At 39.8% G+C, this 21,934-nt stretch overlaps 1 protein-coding gene across 5 annotated transcripts in view; it reads right to left on the bottom strand.

The window, feature by feature from the left end:
• Positions 1–564: 564 nt before the first annotated feature.
• Positions 565–21,934, bottom strand: part of COL14A1 (collagen type XIV alpha 1 chain) — a 114,193-nt gene continuing 92,823 nt past the window's right edge. For 3 of the 5 annotated variants that reach the window (XM_071421714.1, XM_071421718.1, XM_071421715.1), the window contains 10 exons: positions 21,518–21,571; positions 21,030–21,083; positions 15,401–15,454; positions 14,451–14,522; positions 12,370–12,405; positions 11,885–11,951; positions 11,196–11,384; positions 3,940–4,017; positions 2,849–3,004; positions 565–1,490 (listed from right to left, as the gene is read on the bottom strand). In XM_071421714.1, coding sequence (XP_071277815.1) covers positions 1,168–1,490; positions 2,849–3,004; positions 3,940–4,017; positions 11,196–11,384; positions 11,885–11,951; positions 12,370–12,405; positions 14,451–14,522; positions 15,401–15,454; positions 21,030–21,083; positions 21,518–21,571 — 1,083 coding nt within the window. In that variant the 3' untranslated portion in view covers positions 565–1,167. Of the gene's footprint in view, positions 2,055–2,848; positions 3,005–3,939; positions 4,018–11,195; positions 11,385–11,884; positions 11,952–12,369; positions 12,406–14,450; positions 14,523–15,400; positions 15,455–21,029; positions 21,084–21,517; positions 21,572–21,934 lie in introns of all 5 variants that reach the window. The other 2 variants (XM_071421716.1, XM_071421717.1) reach the window with 2 other exon arrangements.

Here is a 21,934-nt window from a genome sequence, read left to right as displayed (position 1 = left end):
TTTTCTTTACTGTAAAATATGACTAGATCTGCTTCCAGTCAGGGATGAGCAGGAGGATGGTCCTGAGATGTACAGAACTGCCTCTTCATGTCTGTACAGGGCTGAAGAACAAGTCTTCCAAACCTATGCTGTCATAAATGGCCATTCTTGAGCTAAATCTTGCTCAGTCTCCAGTGTTGTTCAAAGGTGTTTATTGAGTCTCTTTCTAACTTACTTTGTTTGTAGATGATTAATTGCTCTGTGCTCAAGTGGTTGGGTTGGTGTTTTGCCTTCCTCTCCTCAGTAGCTGATCCAAGTTGCCATCCCAACTACACCTCCCAGTCTTTTGACTTGGGAATGTTGACATGAGGAATCTCACATCTGCAGTTGGTACAACTACCTCAGCTCAGTTACTGTCTGCAACTATTTAAAAAATAAGGCTAAATAATGTTTTTACTACATCCTTTAAAATAAAACTATTGCCCCAAAGTATTGAAAACAGGAAATGTATTTCCTTCTCACTACATTCTGTCCCCTGAAGATCTAATGCAATTGTTTTGAGCTAAAAGTCAAATGAATACAGAATTACCATACAAAAGCTTGCCACTTTTATTTGCGTACAAAACAGAAATGAAAGAGGTTCACAATAAATTATCAGTGTACTCTCATGGAACATTCTTGTGTATTTATTTTAAGTGAGTTAAGAAAACAGTGGTCTGTTAATGTAAGAAATCTTTACAAAAGGATGATAACTGGGGTGCAAGGACACCTGATGCATTGTTCTCCAGTGGATTTAGTCAGGTTACTCTGCTAGTAAAGCAATTAATCCAAAACAAAGAGAAAGTAATCAACTGGTAAAAAATGGATAACAAAACATGAACTTTTGTGAACGGTTCTACATACACCACCTAGCCAGATGAATTTTTCAGCTACAGTTTGAAGAGTGAACGGAACAGTACTCCAGAGAAAGATCTACAAGTGACCTTTCATCATCAGCTAGCACCAACCCACTAACATACTAAACTTCTGGCATGCAAGATAATTACCATTATTTGTTGTGTCAACTGGCCATGTACACTTTTTTCTCCTTTAACATAAGAGCCTGTAAACATCTTCAGTGAGAGGTGAGGCACCAGGGCAAAAGGCCAAACACAGGTGTGCATAAAATGTTTCCCTTTTTTAACCAGTTCATTGAGAGGGGCTTTTTCCGTTGGCCTTTGTGCGTTCTGGGGTCCTGGCACTCCTTTTGGCTATCCTCCTTGCGAAGCGACTGATTCCCGGGGACCTCAGCTCAACGGCTTCCATCTCTTCTTGGACAGGAGTAAACTCTGGTTGAGCAAGATGAGGTGATGGATAGGACTGGGCGTATGGGGATGGTAAGGGGTAGGACCCGTGAACTACGTACGGCTGTTGCTCACCATCATAAAGGTCCTCAGGGTCATAGATTTGGTAGGAGTTATGTGGCAACTGCACTACTGGGATGTCTTGATCAGTTGGCTCACCGTATCCACCTTAACCCACCACCACCAAGAGTATTCATACGGTTAACACAGGAGAAGGGGAGTAGAAAATTAAAGCATTCATTAGGAAACTGACATTTTATATATAGATATATTTCTATATCATGTGTGTGAGTATATATATATATCTTTAAATACACATCTTTTATTCACATAAAGGAACAATGAAAACATTTAACAAAATTAATAAGCTGGAACAATTGGAAACCCACCAACAGACAGCCAAGTTAGTTGGAAACCACCACCACAATTTGTCAAATGTCCGATTGTAATACTGTGCTCATTATACACTGCACACTCTGCCTGCTATAGCTTATTCCAATTATGAGCTAGAATACATGAGCAGCAGGCAAAAATGGGTCAGGCAATAATTTTTTAGCAGTGCCAGGAAGCCAAGTGCATGTACAGCAGCTGTAAGTTCATTAGTGGTAGTCATTATCGTTGCTGGAAAGCACAGAGCAGTTCAGCATCCATCTCTGACCTTCAGCCCAATGAGACCTGAACCAGAATGAGCCTTTCACCTTCTGGATTCGTAGCCATTGTAAGGGATTGGGCCTTAAAACAGGAAATGAACAACAGGGAGGGGAAGTGAGGAGAAAAGGATAGGAAGAGACGACAACAAAAACATTCAGGTAAGTAAAACATACAAATCAGCTCAGGGGCAGATTAAACTGTAAACATCAAACAAATATGCCTTATGCATAACATTTGTAGTTTAGCACTCTACTAATTAATTTTGATTTTAGGTTGGGTGATTTAAGTTTTGGTAATTGTGTTAACTTCTTCCCATGGCCTCTCCGTGCTATAACAAGATGGGAAAGTAGGATACAGAGAAGATATAGAAGGAATCATTTTCTCCAGATGGCTTCACTGGTTAATGATGGACACGTGCATCCCTGTGCCAGGTTACACTACTACAGGTTTAGTAAGGGTCATGCTCTCATGCCACTCAGAGGCACATGGAAGGGGAGGTTGAGCAACACGTTTGAAAAACTACAAGTATAAAAACTCTGCTGTCACAAACATGAGTTGGTAGGGCTTCAACACAGAATATGGAGATGGAGCAGGCTCATACAGCTACACAAACACGTACAGGACAAAACCCACTAGGCAGGATCAGTTTTACAGGCTGGGATCAGTCGGAGGTCACTTCCTTTGGTCACTATGCTGGGTCACCTTCTTTTCATGCTGCAGTCCCACAAAGTAGAGCCACACTGGACACGCAAGTTTTTAGGGAGCCACCACATTTTAGTGCAAGTTTCATTGGTAGCCTCCATCTCACTTGGGCTGTTAGAAAGTGCCACCCACACCTCTGCAAAGGGCAGCTGTCCCAACTCCTCACTACTCACCTCCCATGCCGTAGCCAGCGCAGGAGGATGGGTCACAGTACCCTGGAGGCCCAGCAGGACCCGCTGAGCCCGGGGACCCCGTGTGACCAGCAGGACCTCGTGGGCCTGGAGATCCTGGTGGTCCCGGGCTGCCAGTCCGACTTTCTCCTGGAGGTCCTGCATAGAACAGGGAGATGAAACATCTGCGTAGTGTCGTTCATGAAAGCAGGGATATGAGGCCATCTTTCCTGGCCTGGAAAACATGGCACTGAGTGTGCTATAAACACTTCCAGGAGACAGCTTGAGAGGAGGAGCGAGGCATCCTGGCTCTGGCTCCCCTGGGCAAGCTGAGGGAAGACTTCAGCCTTTGGCAGGGAAGACAGAGCAGCAGCCTGAGAGGAGACCCACTTCCAATGAGCTTCCTCTCTGGCTGCTGCTTCATTTTCCTCGCCAGAGACAGCTTCTAGGCAGAACTGGAGCAAATGTTTCACCAAACATCAGACTTCTGGAAAGGGATTTACATGGGGAAAGGACAGCCCTGGATGCCTGCACAGCTCTTGATTCTACCCACTCCCTTTCAATACAGATTCTGGTTAATGCTGTGACTCGATACCAGTGCCTAACAGCCAGGATATCCTCCTGAGGACAATGCAATTTTATTCCTGTTTCAACAGGACCCGGTTATCACTCTCTCTGCTTTTTCAGGACCTAAATATAAATTCATGTGATTATAATGTGCTTAATTACTATACATTTCTCTGTCAACTCACATTTTGGTATGACATTTAGTCAATGAGAAACAAATGTAATTAGTCCAGATTAATTTTTTCCCTTTCTAGAACCCGTGTCTGGAAAAAAAAATACATGAAACATTTTAAAACGGTGGGCTTGGGGAAGCAGTTTATCATAGGGAAAATGAAAATACTTGTGTGATGGGTGACACCATCATGTGGCACATCCCAACATGATATTACATAGTAAGAACATTATGGCAGTTAGGGTGCCTGAACTGCTACTCTTCTGCTACTCTCCTTAAGGAGACAGAGCTGTTGTAAGCTTCCTCACACATGGGTCAGAATGGTCTAATCCAGATGCCTCAAATGTAAATTTACCTGTGGATCCTGGTGGGCCTCGGGGTCCTTGTGTTCCAACACCTGGATTGCCTTTCTCTCCTTTCTCACCTGGTAAACCTAAGGAAATAGTATTCAGTTACATTTTGATCAAAAGTGTGAGCAGTGTTTATTATTTAACCAGGATTATAGTTCCATATGCTATTTTTCATCTAAAAACAGATGGCAAAGAAAGAAGGTGAAAAATAAATATTATTTGGTTCTTTTTCCATCCCTCCCCTGACAGCCTCTGAAGGGATATGTCATTCTTGGGGTCTTAAACATTCCTGCTGCCATGGTGGTTTCATCAGGATGGTATGCAGAGGCATCAGCCAGTTTCCAGGCTGCACTTCCTGTGGAAAGCTCCCTCTGGACTACCCCAACGTGCAACTATTGTAAGTCAGAAGAGTCTTCCAAGCCTCGTAGCTATAAATTACTGTGTGGCCCAAAAATGTCAAATTTCAGTGCTACAGCAAATTTTCATTCAAACATTCACCCACCAAAGAGTGGTACAGCACAGAATTGTTCATGGAGAAAGTTGTTAGCAGTTATGGCAGTTTCTTGCTAAAACATGAGAAAGGAGTTTCATTGCAGTCAAAAGCTGACCCCCAAGTAAAGCCCAATCCAAGTGTTTCCCAGTCTTGAAACTCTGACATTCCAAGAGGCAGACCCAGTGAGTTGTGCTCCTGCACTCGCTCGTGGCACTAAATTTCTCTCCTTGTACCTGATCTGTGGAGATCACAAATCTAGTAATTCAGAGAAAGCACTGCTTAATTCCAGCTTTCCATCTCCTTCTGCACTACCACTATGGCATCCTATAAAAACACTTTCTATATGCAGCCATCACAATAAGCAGTGTTGAACTATAGTAGGTGTCAAAAATATCAATTCCAGACCCTGAGTTTCCACTGGTGACTTGGAAATTCTCATAAAGTCTGTGTTTGATTTGGATGGTTCAAAGACACCAAATCCTGGCTGGTTTGTGGGACTTCCCCCCCATTTTCCAGACCTCCCTCCCAGCACTGGTAATTGCTCTCCTGGCTTCACAGTTTCCCTGCTTTCAGAATCAAAGGCTATACACGGCACCTTCATCAACACAGAGCAGAAAGAAAACAGTTGCTGCCCTGGATGGGGTAATATCCACAGTTCCAACTGACTGGGCTCCTTCCCTCAGGTAACTGCTGCCTCTTAGGGCAAAACAGCTGGAGAACACCTCATTTTTGCAAGGAATCATAGAATCACAGAATATGCTCAGTTGGAAGACACCACAAAGATCATCAAGTCTGGTTCCCAGCCCTCATAGGACCATCACAAGAGTCACACCCTGTGCCTGAGAGCATTGTCCAAACACTTCTTGAGCTCTGTCAAGCTTGGTGCTGCGACCACTGCCCTGGGGAGCTGTTCCTGTGCCCAAACACCCTAAACATAGATTAGATATCAGGAAAAAACCCTTTTCCTGATATCTAATCTATGGCTCCCCTGACACAACTTCAGGCCATTTCCTCAGGTTCTGTCACTGTCACCACAGAGAAGAGATCAGTGCCTGCACCTCCTCTTCTCCTCATGAGGAAGTTGTAACTGCAGTGAGGTCTCTCCTCAGTCTCCTGGCTGAACAAACCAAGTGGCCTCAGCCCCTCCTCATCAGGTTTCCCTCAGGGAGTCACAGATCTTTCTTACCTTCTTAAACTAATTTGTAATGGAAGCAAATAAGTAAATAAAAAGTCTAAGTGTGAGAAAAATTGTAATTAAAACCTATCAGTGGCAAAGAATTGCTCACATCAAGTTTATCAAATATTAGTCTGCTGAACTGAAGTGGATTCAGTATCTGTGGAGGAGTTCTGGGTCTTCTGCAGGAACAAGAGGCTTCTAGGACAACATACTGTCTGACCCAACCACATGGAAAACACAGGCCACACCACTGCAACCAGTAAAACCACAGTGAGCACATCATTTTTAACCAAAGCATGGATGACCTCTTTACCTTACCTCTACAAGGTTCTTTGCCACTGTCCTGGCATAGTTAAGGCATTGCCTGTTTCTCTTTTTTGCCTTTTATTTCCTTCAGTTGCATAATTTTGAAGTAAGGGTGGTGTTTTTTTCCACATGCTTGAAATTTTGCTTAGCCCTGACTTGCTTCAAACATATGCAGAAACTCATCTATTGCAATTCTCTGTACTGTACTTGTAACAAGGTACGTGTGTCCAAATTATCTCTTGCCCCACAGGATCTGCAGGGAAAGGTTTTCCCTTTGCAAAAGGCAAAGTCTGTTTGTGTGAATTGCTTTTTTCTTGAGAAGAAAAGACCCACTACAACCATCTGAAATCTACCCAGCTGTTTAGCACAAGGACCATTGCTTATCCTCCTGCATGGTAACATTACTTGGTGACTTCAAAGGCAACAGCCACAATGTTTTGAAATCACAGCCTGCCATGCACTCAATTATAATTATTAACACACACCAAACTACACACTTGTATGTGATGTTCACAGGCTAAAATGTCAGTAAGAAATGCTAAACATGGAACAAATCTACTCACGCTAAGAAAACATTCATTCTAGAATAAATGATGAATCTCTTGTGCAGGGCAAACCTTCTTTGAAAGCAAACACTGAAGGCCAAGATAAAAGCCTCCATCAGGTTTGTTTTAGTCTGATTTCCAGTAAAGTTTTTCCAAGTTAAAGAGAACATAAACACCGATGCAAAAATATCCTACTCCTAAGGCAAAATGCTCATGAGTTAAAGCCATGGGTTTCCCTTAAGAGACTCACAGACCCCTTAGCTCACTTCTAATAAATGGCAGAATATTGAAAATTCATCCAAGTCATCTTTGGTTCCAGCAGAGCATGGCTTATAGAAAGCCAACCAGACAAGCCATCCCTCTTGTGGGTTACTGCATTGTAGGTCAATGGTTAACTGCCCTCAGAATGAAAGTGTGTGTATCAAAACTTGCCATTTGAGTTAAAAATGCCTTCAGGTCCCAGGAACTGCTTTCATGGTTGTGCTCTGGACATGCTTCAGCAATACCATCAGACTGTTTCTCCCCTCCATGCTAATCATGGGTTTATGTCTTGTCCCCATCCAAAATAAGCAATGTCTTCATTTCAGCCCCATGGAGATCACAAGCGACTGAAATCAATGATTTCCAACCTTTCACTAAAGATAGCTCTCATAGCATCAGTTATTGAAAACAATACCAAGGTCATGAACACATTCTCTAGCAAAGAAAAATAGATTTCCATGGTATCTGCACAAATGGAAATCTCAGGTGTTCTTTATCTAATTTTGTCTTTAAGAGAATACTGTCCACTAAGGAGAACTATGTATTGCACTTAAGAAAAATTAAACTAATACCAAAAATGTCCTTTTTTTCAAGATGTTCAGCTGTGAGCATAGTGTAAAATAACACATTGTTGTGCTTTTTTTCTTTTTTAATCCAGATGAAGCTAAAACTGGAAATAAAAATATTTAATTGACAAACCTGGCAAAAGTTCCATTTAATTCCACTGAAATTTTGCCATCACAGCTGTAAATGTGTCTTTTGATAACACATGTTTAACTGGCTCTTTCATATGAAGCCAGGAAGCAAATAAGGATGAAGCTGTGCCTGAGAACAGAAACTTTCCCAGTGACAGTTTAGGTATTTATTGTCCTTTAATCATAGTGAGATGGGCTGAGTAGCTGTAAGTTTTATTCAGCACTTGAGAACACATAAGAGCTGAAGTCCATTCAGTAGTAGAACTGCACTTTCACAGCATCTGAAAGTTAGCAGTGCCTGAGAATAATTTTTCTATGGCTTTTCCATTTTTCCACAAAGTTGAGAAAACAAGCCATGTATTATAAAAATAACTGGAAACCAAAAAGAAGAAAAGAACGTGTTGATTCTTTTGGTTTCTATACCATTTTGCAGAGGTGCAACTATTTCCTGGGCACTCAGAAGCCAGACACTAGTTTAGTCCCAGATCATAAACAAAACCAAAACAAAATATGTTCAAACTAGCTGAAAGGAGAATAGAAACCACTGCTGTGAGCTAGTTAAAATTAAAATAGAGATGAGGGCTGTGAATAATCAGTGTTTGGTTTTTTTCCAAACTCCTATACTTATGCAAATAAGCAAAGAGCAAAATTCTAGTAACTTATCTGGGATTATGTGCTGCAGGGGCCTGGTAATACAACGTGGCCTCTCAGCTGGCAACAGACACTGAGAACTGGATCTGTCAAGAGAATGACTCGTCCTTTCTCACTGAGGTGGTCTTTCCTGGAAGGACCAGCTCAGTGTGTTACTAGTGAGAGAATCCCACCCAGGAATGGGACATCATGGACCTAGAAGTTCAAGTGAAGGTTTCTAGCAGAACTCCCTACACTCAATCCATGTCTCCTTCCAAAGCCTCTGATTAATGCTTGGCAGAGTGACAAGGAAAACAAGGGAAAAGAAGCTGTTGGCCAGGCAAGTTTGCAGGGAAGTTCACTGATGTCTCTCACTGCTGACATTTCCAGTACAGCTCTCTTTGGTGCACCATTTCTAACCAGTTCCACACCTCCTTTCTGAAGAGCACCCTTTTTACAGGCTGGGATTGAAGAGGTGGTAGGCAAGAGAGATGAGCTGAAAGAAACACCTGGCCTCGCCCCACCTTTTTATCTTCCTGCTCTACCAGAACCTTGCCACCTTGCCACTCAGCTCAGAGCCAGTAACAGGCTCCTGCAGCAATTCCAACAGTTTTAGTGTTGAAAAAGCAACACTACTAGGTAAGCAAACAGGTGTTTTTTCCTTCTAATGACTATTACTTCTTAGCACACTGTTGCAGGACATTTTCTGAACTTAAACGTGGAGCCTGACTTTCAGAGTTGCTAATCTGGCACTGGGCTTCAACATTGAATTGGCTTCATATACAACCAAAATGCTGATGATATTAGTGAAAAGAAACACATTTTACATAAAGACTTCCAGGTGGCTGGCTGGAGATCTTCAGGACAGGATGATACATTGTGTTTGCTGAACAAGTTCAATGCAAACAGCGTTTCAGAACACAGCAAGGGATGGAGTCTGACTCCATTTACCCTCCTCTCTGTTGTCACTGCAAACTTTAAAACCCTTCCTTCCATCCAGAAGCTGAGCAATTTTAGTCTGCTGCTTCTGTGTAGGATATGTCATTAGGAATCAAGTAGGAATTGGGAATCCATGAAAAACTTCCAATCATTCTCCACAAGCATGAAGCTGGTTAAATAATTTCTAATTTTCATTTTTGCATTTTAGGGTTAGCCTAGAGAAATGGATTCAGAAATACCCTAAGAGTCTGCAGCAAAAGGTATCTTCCTGCCCAGTAAAGTGCTACAGCATCAAACACACATCAGTCTGAAAGTTCAGTTGCTTCTGAAGAAATCAAATCCTCAAGGAGCAATAAATTAATATACAATTTTCCCTAGTTTCTGAAGGAGCTCCTTCATCTTTCTTCCAGATTCTGTTCAAGGCTGCAGTTATATGAATTTCCTAAATTCCATTTCAACTCCAAATAAACCAGCCAATTATTTTGTCTTAAAGTTTACACATGGATTCTTGAAACAACCTCATTTTAAGCTGAAAATATTGTAGAACACTCCCAACATTTGGTATCACATTTTATGAAAATCTGACTGCAGTTCTGAAGGATGCTTGATTAGAGCTTTCTCTACCAAGTATAAAACTCCCCACAAGCACTACCTGCCAAAATCAGTCCCTTCCAGCATCAGTTATCCATATAGAGGGGAAAGGGTAATAGAGAGGGAAGGGGCAATATTCTTTCTAATGTCTTTTTACCCTTTCTGTGCTCTGCTGCCAATGCTGCTTCCCAAACATTAATATTGTCTGCAGTGGGCCAACTCACATCATATTTCATTTAAATGACTGTATCTAATCACTCTGGGATCCCACAATGTGTGTCTGGACATCAGCACAGCAAATACAATGGAAAGTACAGAACATGTTGGACACGTTCCTTTTTTTGTAGCCTGGTGTTTTGGTTGTCCCTTTTCTGAAATCCTAGCTTGAAAAACCTCTTCTCCAAAAAAAGGGAAAGATCTAAAATATGCTGGTGTGGAATAAAATATCCTGAAATCTGCATTCAGTGTCTCTAGACCACCCTTTTTAGAGTCAGTTCCTTGATTGCTGTCTCTTCCAATCTTCTTTTCTACTTGTCTCACACTCCCTCATTCCTCCACCTTTCCGGACAGTGCCTGGTTTTCGCTCAGCTGGAGCAGGCAACAGCAGGACTGAAGGGTCAGTACCTGAAACCTTGCCTCTTTTTTCAAAATGGTGATGGAATTTACAGTCTGGAGGGCAAGACTCACAGGTTCACTCAAAGATTTTCCATTAAAAACAATGTTATAGCTATGGTCATAATGGCTACTGTGAACTGGAACTACTATTAAGCTCCTGAACAGTCTACACAGGAATTAATTTTTAAAATCCCAGTTAGCAGATTTTGTAACAGCAACATCAATTCACTGCTTGTGAATGTCACATTTGTCTCTTGGGTTTTTGATCACCTCCTTACGTGCTGTTCTTCAAAGCACTTTCACAATTATAGATCTACTCAGTATTATGTCCTGAGGTTAGTGCTACTCTGGGACACAAAAGATAGCCAGGGCTGCATAGAAAGAGAGTAAATCAAAGATGGAACTTGTTTTGTTATTCAACAATGCTCATGGAGGAAAGGAGAATGAGATCTAGCCTTCATATGAGAATACGAAGAGAATTCTTGTAAATGTTAAGTGTATTACTTCTCTCTGACCTCACTATTTCTTCTTCTTGATTCTCTCAACCCCTCAAACTAGGAATTTTTCCCTCTTCTTATCAATCTTGCTCCTTTCAGGTGGCCATGACTCAGAAATTCCTGGACTGACACATTTGAAGTTATCAGAAAAACTCAGCATTTCCCCATGTCAGTTTTGCATCTGACTTTCTTCAATTGCTCTTTTGCTTGTACATTTAGGGATTCTGCTCACTTTGAGGTCTTACCAAGAAGAAACATGATGTGATGGGATGTGCACAATTAAATTCCACCAGTCTTCAGCAGTTAAACATTAAACCTCTGTCTGGTCCTACCAAAACACACTTGGCAAAGCCTGCATGGCTTTCATGACAGAGTCTCCAGAGCCTTCATTATGGTCTGTATTAAGCTCACTAATTAATTAGTGAGAAAATGTTGCTTTCACATTTAGACAGGAGACAAAAGCTGTTAGAATGTATCATGAAAGGAAGGTATTTGTGAAGTAGGAAGCCTACCTCTTTCTCCTGGTCTTCCTGGCTGACCAGGGCTCCCTGGAAACCCTTGCATGCCTGGTGATCCTTGCTCACCCTGTGGCCCTGGGGCCCCTGGCCGACCTGGCTCACCAGGAGGCCCCGCGATGGTTCGAGTTGAGACAGACTGGCTTGGGATCTGGTTCAGAATCGAGTTATATCTTGCCATATGACCTGTCAGGGAAAAAAAGTAGCAGTGGAAAATCTGGTTCAGCAAAGTTTCAGCAGAGTACTGGCAGGTTCTCAAGGCTGTGGTCTGTCATGGTTTGGTGTTATGAAGTTGTGCACTTGTTGGGGGAGAAATAGTAGGTTACAGAGTGCACAGAAAATGGAAGAACTATTGTGCAGGATTTTATTTTCTTACTTTGGCAAGGGTTGGGGGGCTTTTGTATTTTATGTCTATAAAAATTTAAAACTGGTGCAGCAGAAGCTTCTGTAAACTGTAATAGCTTGGAGACAATTCCAGCTTTTTTTTCAGAAGGCTGATGCTAATCAGCTCTAGTTGGACACAAATCCAGTTGAACATAAATCTAGTTGAAACATAAATCTCAACTGTCTAGTTTAAAACAAACAGATCCCCTTGGATATTTTGCAAAGTGTCATATTTGTAAGTAGCTGTGGCAGGAAAAGATCCATTCCAGAGAGAGAAGCATGTGGACTGTCCGTGTACTTGCCTTGGATGAGCTGCTCACACACTTGACGAGCAACAGCCCGGACCATGGCCTGGGACTGGAGATCCCCCTGGAAAACAACAGCAGCAGAGTCATGAAACAGTCCTGAGCTGACAGCACTTTGAGCAAAGCAGGATATTTATTATTGCTGAGACATCATATCCTCACAGATGAGAAAGGAAAGCCAAAGAAATTTTGTGATTTCACTGGTTCCCATTTCTCTTTTTGGCCAGCAATCAGAGGTCTGAGAAGATAACCCTAATGAGAGATTTGGAGGCATGCTCACTGCCACATACTTCCCACCTTGAAAACATTAATATAGCTATGTAAAAGACCATGTCTGGAAAAGAAGGAAAGTTTGCTTAATTGCAAAGAAAAAACTACTGTGCCTGTAAACACAGAGACACATAATTTTTTTGGAAAAGTTCTTTATGAGACACAAGGCCAGGCAGGGAAAAAAAACAGAGCTAACATGAATGTAGACTTACCCTTTCACCCCTTTCCCCCTTAGCTCCAGGAGGACCCTATAAAAAGATTTAATACAAAATTAATTCCCATTTTGTTCTGTTCAAAATTTTAACACCTGAGCTCTGTCTGCCTTGCAGATTTGTAGTAAAGGGAGAAGAAACAGGCAATAAGCAAGCTTTCAGGAGGTTATGTGACAGTGACAAATACACTTCTATCATTTCAGTACTCAACAAAATGTTCACCTTTGGCAATTACATGGGAACAATGACTTTCACAAGTGTTTGCTGCACACTGAATTCACTTATTCAAAATGATAGCAAGGTCAGGCCACCACATGATGCATTTCACATGGCTGAAACAGGTCTAATTTTTGCAAAATACCAGCCTGAAATTTGCTGTCCTGGGACTCTGCATCCACTATGAACAGAGCAAGCAATGGGATTAAACTGCACAGAAAATTACATTTGACATTAAGGATAATGTAATACTGTAATGATGATGAGGAGGATTATGGATTGAAACAGGCTGTCTAGGTCACTTGCAACTTCACCAATTTCAGTTTTTGGGGTAGGCTACATATTTCTCAGGAACTCCTGAAGCAAGGAAAGGTCTGTTGGCCAGAGCCTGGTGCTAATAACACCAAGGCCACAGGTTTGATGCCTGTATGGGCCAAACACTTGAGAGCTGGAATTGATGATCCTTGTGGTTCCCTTCCCACTCAGACTGTTCTGTGCTTCTGTGTAGGTAACCAGCTGACAGATACCTGGTTAAGCACAGCTTACTCTATCCTTGGAGAGAGGAAACTCCTACAAAGACTAAAAGACTATTTCTAAGGACTATTCCATAACTCTATGTTTTGGAATAGAAAGCTCAGTAATTTTTCAGCCACCTGTTTATTTCTGCACAACTAGAGTCTAACCATGCACAGCAGAGTTCTTGCATGACTCACAGAAATATCTACATTCTAGAAGATTTTGTTCAGTATCTGGAACATGTGTTTGGACAGGAACTGCATAGTCAACATGTTATATATTTATAGTAAAGGTTCCAAAGCTCATCAAATTTCCTTTATAGATTCCATGATTACACTTAGAAACTATGCAGAACTGGGCATTTAGATTATCTTTGCTTATAAATTATCAATCAATTTAATTTCACTTCCACTTAACCAAATAAAAATGCTTGCATTGGCCTAAATCTCCAAACCAAACTGGATTTTGGAAAAAAAAATTCTATTCTACAAATAGAATTTACAAATAGAATTTACAAAAATACACACTGTTCCACTTAGAAGTCTTTAAAAATTAAATAGGATGTTTACTGTAATAGATGGGAAAAAGCTGAGCAGGCTTTATAATTAAACAAGTAGTCAAATGTTAAAATATTAATACATAATATTGTCTGAACACTTACAGAGACAAAAAAGTCCACTATAAATATTCTCTTTTACATAAAATACACATTGATTTCATAGTTGCATTCCTTTCTTCCAGTTATTTTTCTTTCTGAGGTTTTTAAAATAATTCATTAAAACATAACATCTGAGAAATAAACTTAATATTGGAGGTTCCTAATAATAATTTTAGATATAGAGGATATAATTTTCCAAAAATAACATCAATTATATAAAAAATACTAGTCATTAGTCATTTGTTCTGATTTAAACACAGAGTAACCTCAAAAGCCATGTTTTTATTCATATATTATTTTCACAGTTTGGAAATCAGAATAATATTTTGGAAATATTCAGGTTAACAAAGACTTGAATTTCCAGAGAGTCACTGGAAGGGCAAAGGGAAAAAAAGAAGAATGTAATTACACAAAGACTTCAAATTCACATAGTTGTGTTTTTAACTTCTGTGTTTTAATCTTGTGTTTTGACTTTAATCCCTATATTCCAAACATTGTATGTAAGATCAACAAATATATTTAATTACAAAGAATGAACAAATAAAGGTCAATATGATGTTTAACTTAGCCACTAACTGCAAACAGACCATAGGCAATAAATATTGAGGAGTTCTGTCAAACAGTGAAGCCAGGCTCAGAAACCAACCAAAGCACAACAGCAGACAGTGAAATATTAATTAGTTTTACTTACAGGAGCTCCAACATCACCTTGTGGCCCCTGACTTCCAGTAACACCTGGAACACCTGGAGCACCAGGTATGCCCTGTGTGGAAAAAGAAGAGGAAAATAGTGGAGATGACAATCGATATCCATCAGTCCTGATGAGAAGTAGTACACAGACAGTTCTGTCAGTCAAGGACTGGAGATTCCCAGAGAGAAAACTAAGAAATGCCATTTGCAGGAAAAAGAGCACCATAAGCACAGCTCTGAGAAAAGCACTTTAGAAAACTTGGTTTGCTTTCTGGAACAGGCAGAAATTGCTGAACCACTGGACTAAATCCTGTGATGTTAATACTGTGTTCAGGGGGGATGACTCAGAATGTTCTTTGTAAAAAACAACAAGATGGCTTGAAGAATACTCAGTACAACCAGCAGCTTGATTTAATCTTTTAAATCTATTAAGAAGGCATTAACTTTGCCTAGCTGCCCCAGCTGAGAAGGCTGAGACTGATTCTGAAGGCAGCATATATCCTGCATTAGATGCTGGATGTAGCCTCTGTTATCTGCCTTGATTACTCTGTGGGAGCACCTGTGCTCACCTCCAACCTCTAAGCCAAGTAAAATTTAAGGGTTCACTTCAGCTAACAGTCCTATGGAATTTTTGACAAAAAGAAAGTCTTGTTTCAAATGTTAAAAGCAGTAATTCCCTCTTTATAGTGCAGTTGCTTGACTAAGAATAAGCTATCAATCTTGACAAAACAACTCTCTCCCCTTCCTATGGGAGACATTTTCTTCTTGAGCTAAGCAGGAGTGGAAAGAAATTACACTGGACAAGCAGCTCTCTGCCAACTCAGTGCATCATGAGAATTCTGAATTCCCTTGGCCTTGCTCTATCCACTGCAGCATAGATAACAGTGTGATCTGTAATCCCCCCAAATCCTGCTGACTTTTGCAGTAAGAAATTCTATGGGTAGTACTCACCATTGGGCCAGGAGGTCCTTGTGGGCCTGTGGGTCCATCCTTGCCAGGAAAGCCCTACAAAAGATAAATAAATGCAATTTCATCAGCTTTTTATATGTACGTCATGAATCTATTCTGTTTAATCCAGAAGAAATGTTTTACTTTTCTTCTTTGGTTTTGTTTTGCTTTGTTGTTGTGTTGTTTGTTTTTTTTCTAAATTAATACCTGTTGGTAGTGGTCTCTTACAAAAAAATTTCCTTCTTTGCCGTGGGGAGGGTTTATTTCTGAAAAAGAAGCTTACCAAAATTAAAAAAAACCAAAAAACAAACAACAGCTAGTCACGCAACTTTTTTGAAGAAAAATCAATACAAAATTCTTCATACTGGCAATTTTTACCTCTGAGTGAATTTCACTTAGAACACTTCTGCAGGGAAACAAGAGGGTTTTTGCTGTCAAACCTCTCTACCACAAGGTCACATTTCTACATCTGTTCTCACTGGCTGCAATCATTCCCAGTGCCACTGATGAGGTGCTGAAAGATGGCAACAGAGAGTGGATCTCTGTGCCCAGCAGTGCTGCTCATGGGCTCCAGCCATCCCTGAGTCCTGCTTTGGGAAGCAGTGAGAATGCTCATGTGGTTTCCATCAGGAACGTGCCTCAGAGCTTCCAGAAACAACAGCCAAAAACTCAAGATAACTTGGAAACTGGAAAGCAAGTACATCACAGAAAAAAAGACTGACCAGATGTAGAGGAAAATACACTATTAATAAAGTATTCTTTACTTCACATAAGATAATTTAGTTAATACAAATTAACCAATGTGTGCATTTTGTATCCACAGGCTAAAAAGCTTGGGTTTCTGACCAGCCTGATGATTAAACAATTCTTTAATTACTATACAGCCTGAACAGGAGATATATGGTTTTACCTCTGGCTCAAGACCAATTTGAAAGGTGGTTTATGCTAGAAAGCGTTTGGTTTATTGCTGAAATGTTTGAAAATGTTTATAGCGACACACAGAGTAAAGAACATTCCAGGCCTCAGTATCTCATGGAGCTTCAGAAGAAAAATGTACAACTTTTTTGGTTTGTATTTTTTTTCCAAATCATTGTTTCTGACATGGTTTTAGTAATGAATATAACCTATACTACTAGTTTTATGCTTTGCACAATTTGGAAACTATTATTCAAACCTGCAATCATATGGCATAAAAAATGGCTGGGGAATAATATTATCTGCCATATACCTGGAAAGGTTTTTTAAAAGCCCTAGTGCATGGGTGTTTTGATGATAAAATAAGCCACATAGTCAACTCCCATTATGTTATCTAGGTATCCTTAGACTTGAAAAGGAAACATCTTCATATTCCACAGGGTAGCGAGATGAAGCTGACACCTTCATATTTATGTTTCACTTTTTAAAGCAAAGATGTAAAACTTCTATTTATTTTTGCTCAGTTCCAAAGCAGGATGAAAACTCATTTGACCTTTTTAAGGGCTTAATTTAACTAGGAGGAAGGGAATCTAGTGCTTTCCACTGACTTCTAGGATCTAGTGTGGAGTCACACAAGCTTCTAAAGAAAAAGAAAACTGTATGTCTTTCTCTTCTCCCACCCCAGTCAAAGAGCAGAATTAACAGTATGATCAGCAGTACATTTTCTTGGAATATATTTCACAATTTCTTTCTTCTGAGCATTGCTCTTACTCCTGGCTGCTCAGTAATCACCTCCTGTCTATTCTCCTAGGGTTTATTTCTCTTGGCATTGTGTCTGTATTGCCCAGAAAAGATGACCTCCTACTTCATTTGCTAGATGTGAAAATTGCTGTATATAACTCAAATAAATCAAATAGAAGCCTGGTTCAAGAAAGAGTATGGCAATACCTATTCTCTCACGCTGGTAAAAGACTAAAGGTATTTGTTTGTGCTGCCAGCAGCATTTGAAGATGATGTTACTCAGATCACCTGATGGCCAGAATGGATCTGACACTCATTCTGAACTTTTGAGTTGAGAGCAGAGATTAGTAAGTACCAAGAAATTGGCAGGAAGAGTGGGAATTTATTTCTTCTGGCTCTTTCTCCCATAATTTTTGGTGTATGTAATGTAGAAGAAAATAGAGCACAGGGAGAATTCACAAAGTTGTATTCTGAGTACTGAAGCCTTGTAGATGCTATTTAATCTCCCATTTATTGAATTCTCTTCTTTGCCTAACCACCTCTAATCCAAGGAGAATGACTGGAGGAATTGCATAGCACACTGGAGGAATTACACAGCTCTGTCACATCCAGAACAGAAATGACTCTGCACAAAGCCACTGATTCTCTCCCATGGAACTGCATGTCCAAGAACAGGATAGGACAGATTTTGATGTGTGACCTAGGATGTAGGTCTTAAAATCAAGGTTTATATCACTTTGGAAAGTTAAATTAAGACATATTTTGCTAATGGCATGAAAAAAAAGTTCTAGAGAAAGAGACAGAAATTTTAGAAGGGATTTTATTTGCCAAAATACAAATGGCATCACTGGTAAAATCTCAAGGGTGCTGAAATCAAACTTGCTGCTGATCTCATTATAAACTCTTGAGCTTTCTGTAGCCTGGAATTTGAGGCAACTTGTGGAGAGGTGACTTTTCAAGTAGGGCTAGATACCAGCAAAAACTTAACTGAAGCTACTGAGCCAAGCTTGAAAGACTTTCATGTAGAGCCTTTTAAAAAACCCCTGCAGCCTGGGACACGTGACTGCCAACTCAAGATCTGTCTGTCAACATGAAATGCTTGGGACTGTTGGTGGAGAAAAATGATCTGTTCTTTTTACTAAAACTCCTCTATATTGCTAGCTGCAAATATGGGGCAGCAAGAAAGGACACCAAACAACCACAGCTACAGCCACACAACAAAAATAAGTCATTTTACATTTATAAAATCTTTCCGACACTCTGGAAGCTGATGAGAGAGGAGGGGACTGTTCCTCATGTGGAGTCTGAGATGAAGACTTAAATAGGTTACCAGACAGGTATAAAATATTGTCATGCATATTCTTAATATTTGCTTTATTATCAGAAGAAAACTTTTTTATTCTCATTCAACCCTCCCAAAGTATTTTTATTACATCCCATTCTTCTTCATAGGGAGGGTAGGTCATTATGAAAATGACCTTTTTATGAATTCATATAACTGACAGGGAAGACGTTCTATTTCTTTCTAAAACCCAAGAAAAAGCAAATGAGTCAGGGACTAAAAACCAAGTTCAGAAAAACAAAAAAGAAATTTTAGGTTAAGTGTTGAATTACAACATAAGAAAGGAAAATCAAACCCTTTCCTCAATTGATTTCCAAAAGAAAATCAGAAAGTATGAACACTAGAAATCAAAACAAACAGAAGGGAAAACAAACTGTAGAAGTGAAGTGATTCCAATTATCAGGAACTGAAGGAAAAAGAATCTCCATTCCAGCACTTCATTAATCACATTATACCCAATTCAAAGTTCTCAGAGATCTCCCAATAAATATCAGCCCTATGCTTACCACCCATTAAAATCAGTGTGATTTAACAACCTGTCTAAGTACTCTACAGCACTACTACCACTATAATTAAAATACTTAAAGATCAATAAATACTAAAGAGGAAGGGATAACTAAGCTAAGAAAAACACAGAAAATCTCAGTTCTAGTAGTATAATACTTGCAAAACAGTTTGGCATCTTGGCTAACAGGAGGAAACCCAACAAAAGGAACATTATACAAAAAGGCAATTTACTTCTCAGGAATTTTCCAGTTCCCCTTTGCTGCTGCAGTTATGCCCTTCAGAATTATCTCTTTTTTAAAGTGCTGGGTCTTCAAAGAGACTGCGGTGAAATAATTGGTTTGGATCTTTGCCCATTAAAAGTAATTTCATGTTGTCATAACTTCACAGGAATCAAATGAGTTACAACACCATAAAATCAGTATAGCATAATTATTTGTTGCCAGAGAAATAATTACAGCTGGACAACATTGCATAAGGGTCTCACAGAGACAATACCAGGCTAACAGAACTAATTTTATGAGCTCTGGGCTGTTTATCCAGCTCCCATGATTAATAGCAGAGAAGAAAGAGAACACACAAACAAAGCATTATAACTGTATCTATAAAAACAGGCAATTTATGTAATTGCCCTACCTTTTTATAGACAACAGTGGGGTATTCTACAGAATAAACACCATATGACTTTTCCAGGCTGTATCAAAAGCCTTTACTGCACTAATCTTCCTTGGCTTTTCTCTGGAATACCATCTTGGCAACAACCTGGTGACTCCCACGTGTGGGAGAACTAGACCACTTCTGAACTGGTGGCTGGCATCAAGGCATGGCTGAGGGCATCCTCTGCTAAGTATGAGGTCAGCTACAGAATAACATCAAAACACAGAGTTCTTTTCTCCTTGAACTGCAGGCACCTCGACATCCCTCACGATGTGGAATGCAGGGGGAGGAGGCACATAGAGCTCACTTGGACAAGGTTTAGCACCATCTCAACTTGTCCAGGACCAAGACCAGACAGAACATGGCAAAACCCCAAATGTTCATCAGGGTCCAGGTCTCTATTAACCTGGAGATGAACAGGTGGCATGAAAAGGCTATTCCTCCAATTAGATTATTCATCTGATGATAATATCGCATAAATCTTTATTTTAATAAAATGCCTTTCTTTTCTTGATTTTTAGAGAAAAAAAGCCCCACTTATCTATTTCCCAAATTCTACAGTAACGTCAGTGGAATTACTTCTAGACATATGTTTATGCCAATGTTTAAATTCATAATAGTGAGTTCAGATACATGTTTTGCTACAGGCTTTGGGTTTTTTATAACAAGGTCAGAAAAATCAAAGAATTCCCAGATTTCTCTGAAGTTCAAGTTACATTGACATTTCCAAAAAAAGGATCATGAATATGTAAATCTTGCTCAAATGAAACTGAAAAGTTATATTTCATAATGAACTTCTGCTGTAGACAGAAATCTAGTACTATGCTAACAATAACTTTCCAGAATCTGACAAATAATGAAACAGAAGTCTCCCCAAGGAGACAAAGAAGAGGAGTTATAGGCTTAACTGCACAAATGAAAATTAATTTTCTTTTACTGGCTCCTAGACAGACTGTAAGTATCTGCAGTTGTTACACCAGGAGCAGAATAAGGTTGACTAAATTTTGCTATTATATATTTTTCACCTTTTTTTCATGTCAACTGTTTCTGCAAATATCATTCTACATTCAATATTCTGTTTCATTTCATTTCCTTGTAGTTGTCTCTGTTTCATTACTTAGCTAGAAAGCAAATTTAGATCATTGCCTTGGATTGCATACTAATTATACACCATTTAACAACCATTTAATTTTAAATATATAAGCCAAGAGATTAATTGGCAATGCTGAACTCAAGTGACATCTACTTCTACCAAATGCACAAAGCACAGGCATCGTGCAGGGTTCCCATTACACATCTCAACCCTCATCACCAGACAGAAGGATGTCCATCCTCCTGTGCCTATTGGCACAGAGAGATGAACTCCAGAAAGGACAGAGGTGGTATTCATTATAATAAATCAGCCATGTTGGGAAACATTTCCATTATGGAATGGGAACAAAACACATGTAAAACATACTCATTTTAGCTTACCCTTTGACCTTGAGCTCCATCTCTTCCTGGTGAACCTGAGGCTCCTGGGACTCCCTAAGCATTATGAAAGGAGATAAAATTATGAGATCAAATTAACAGAATCCAAAAAATTTTGAGTAAAACTGTATGACGTTTTGGATAAATGGAACTAGGAAGCTCAATAATGGGTGGCACCATAGAAGAGATTCAGTAAAGAAGGTATTTCTGTGGAATGAGAGATGGGTAAACACACATCATTGAAATGCAGAGATGTTGAGTCTACAGAGGCACAATCTCAGCATTAAACAAGAAAGTAACCAGCTTTTCAGGCCCAAGTGAATCAGCTGCTGCACACCAACATACCCTGGATTCCTCCTCTTTCTAAATCCCTGTTCAAATTCACCCCAACAATACATTTCTCATCAGTTTGTAAAATGTGCCCTAAACTCACAATGATGCCAATTCAACATTCAAACTTGGTCAGTGACAGGGTGTACAATAGGGAATACCTGCAGGCCAGGAAAACCAAGATCTCCCTTCTCTCCCTTTTCACCGGGTGGCCCCTGCAAATAAACAATCACACATAGCAAACAAAATACATGGTTACATTTCTGTTTTTAATGGCTCCCTTCAGCTTCTTAAAAAAATCCCAAAAAACAACAAAGGAAACCAGTAAGAAAACAAATTGTTTCTTTCTGAAAGCAAACAAAAAGACTCTTATTTGCAAGACCCTTATTTGCAAAAATGCAAACGTAGAAGTTATAAACATTTTTAAAAAACCCTAATTTTAAAAGGTTTCATAAGTAACCTGGGTACATTTTGTTACAAAAAAAGGGTAGCAATTTTCTTTTTCCCTTTAAAGGAATTGGTTTCACTTCAGGCCTCAGCAGTATCTCCAATAATGGTGAAAAAATGGGTTTACTGTG

This window comes from Agelaius tricolor, unplaced genomic scaffold (genome assembly GCF_023055355.1).
Source record: "Agelaius tricolor isolate 1412-34295 unplaced genomic scaffold, bAgeTri1.0.p SCAF_2, whole genome shotgun sequence".
NCBI lineage: Eukaryota > Metazoa > Chordata > Aves > Passeriformes > Icteridae > Agelaius > Agelaius tricolor.
This window is presented reverse-complemented; position numbering and strand designations above follow the sequence as displayed.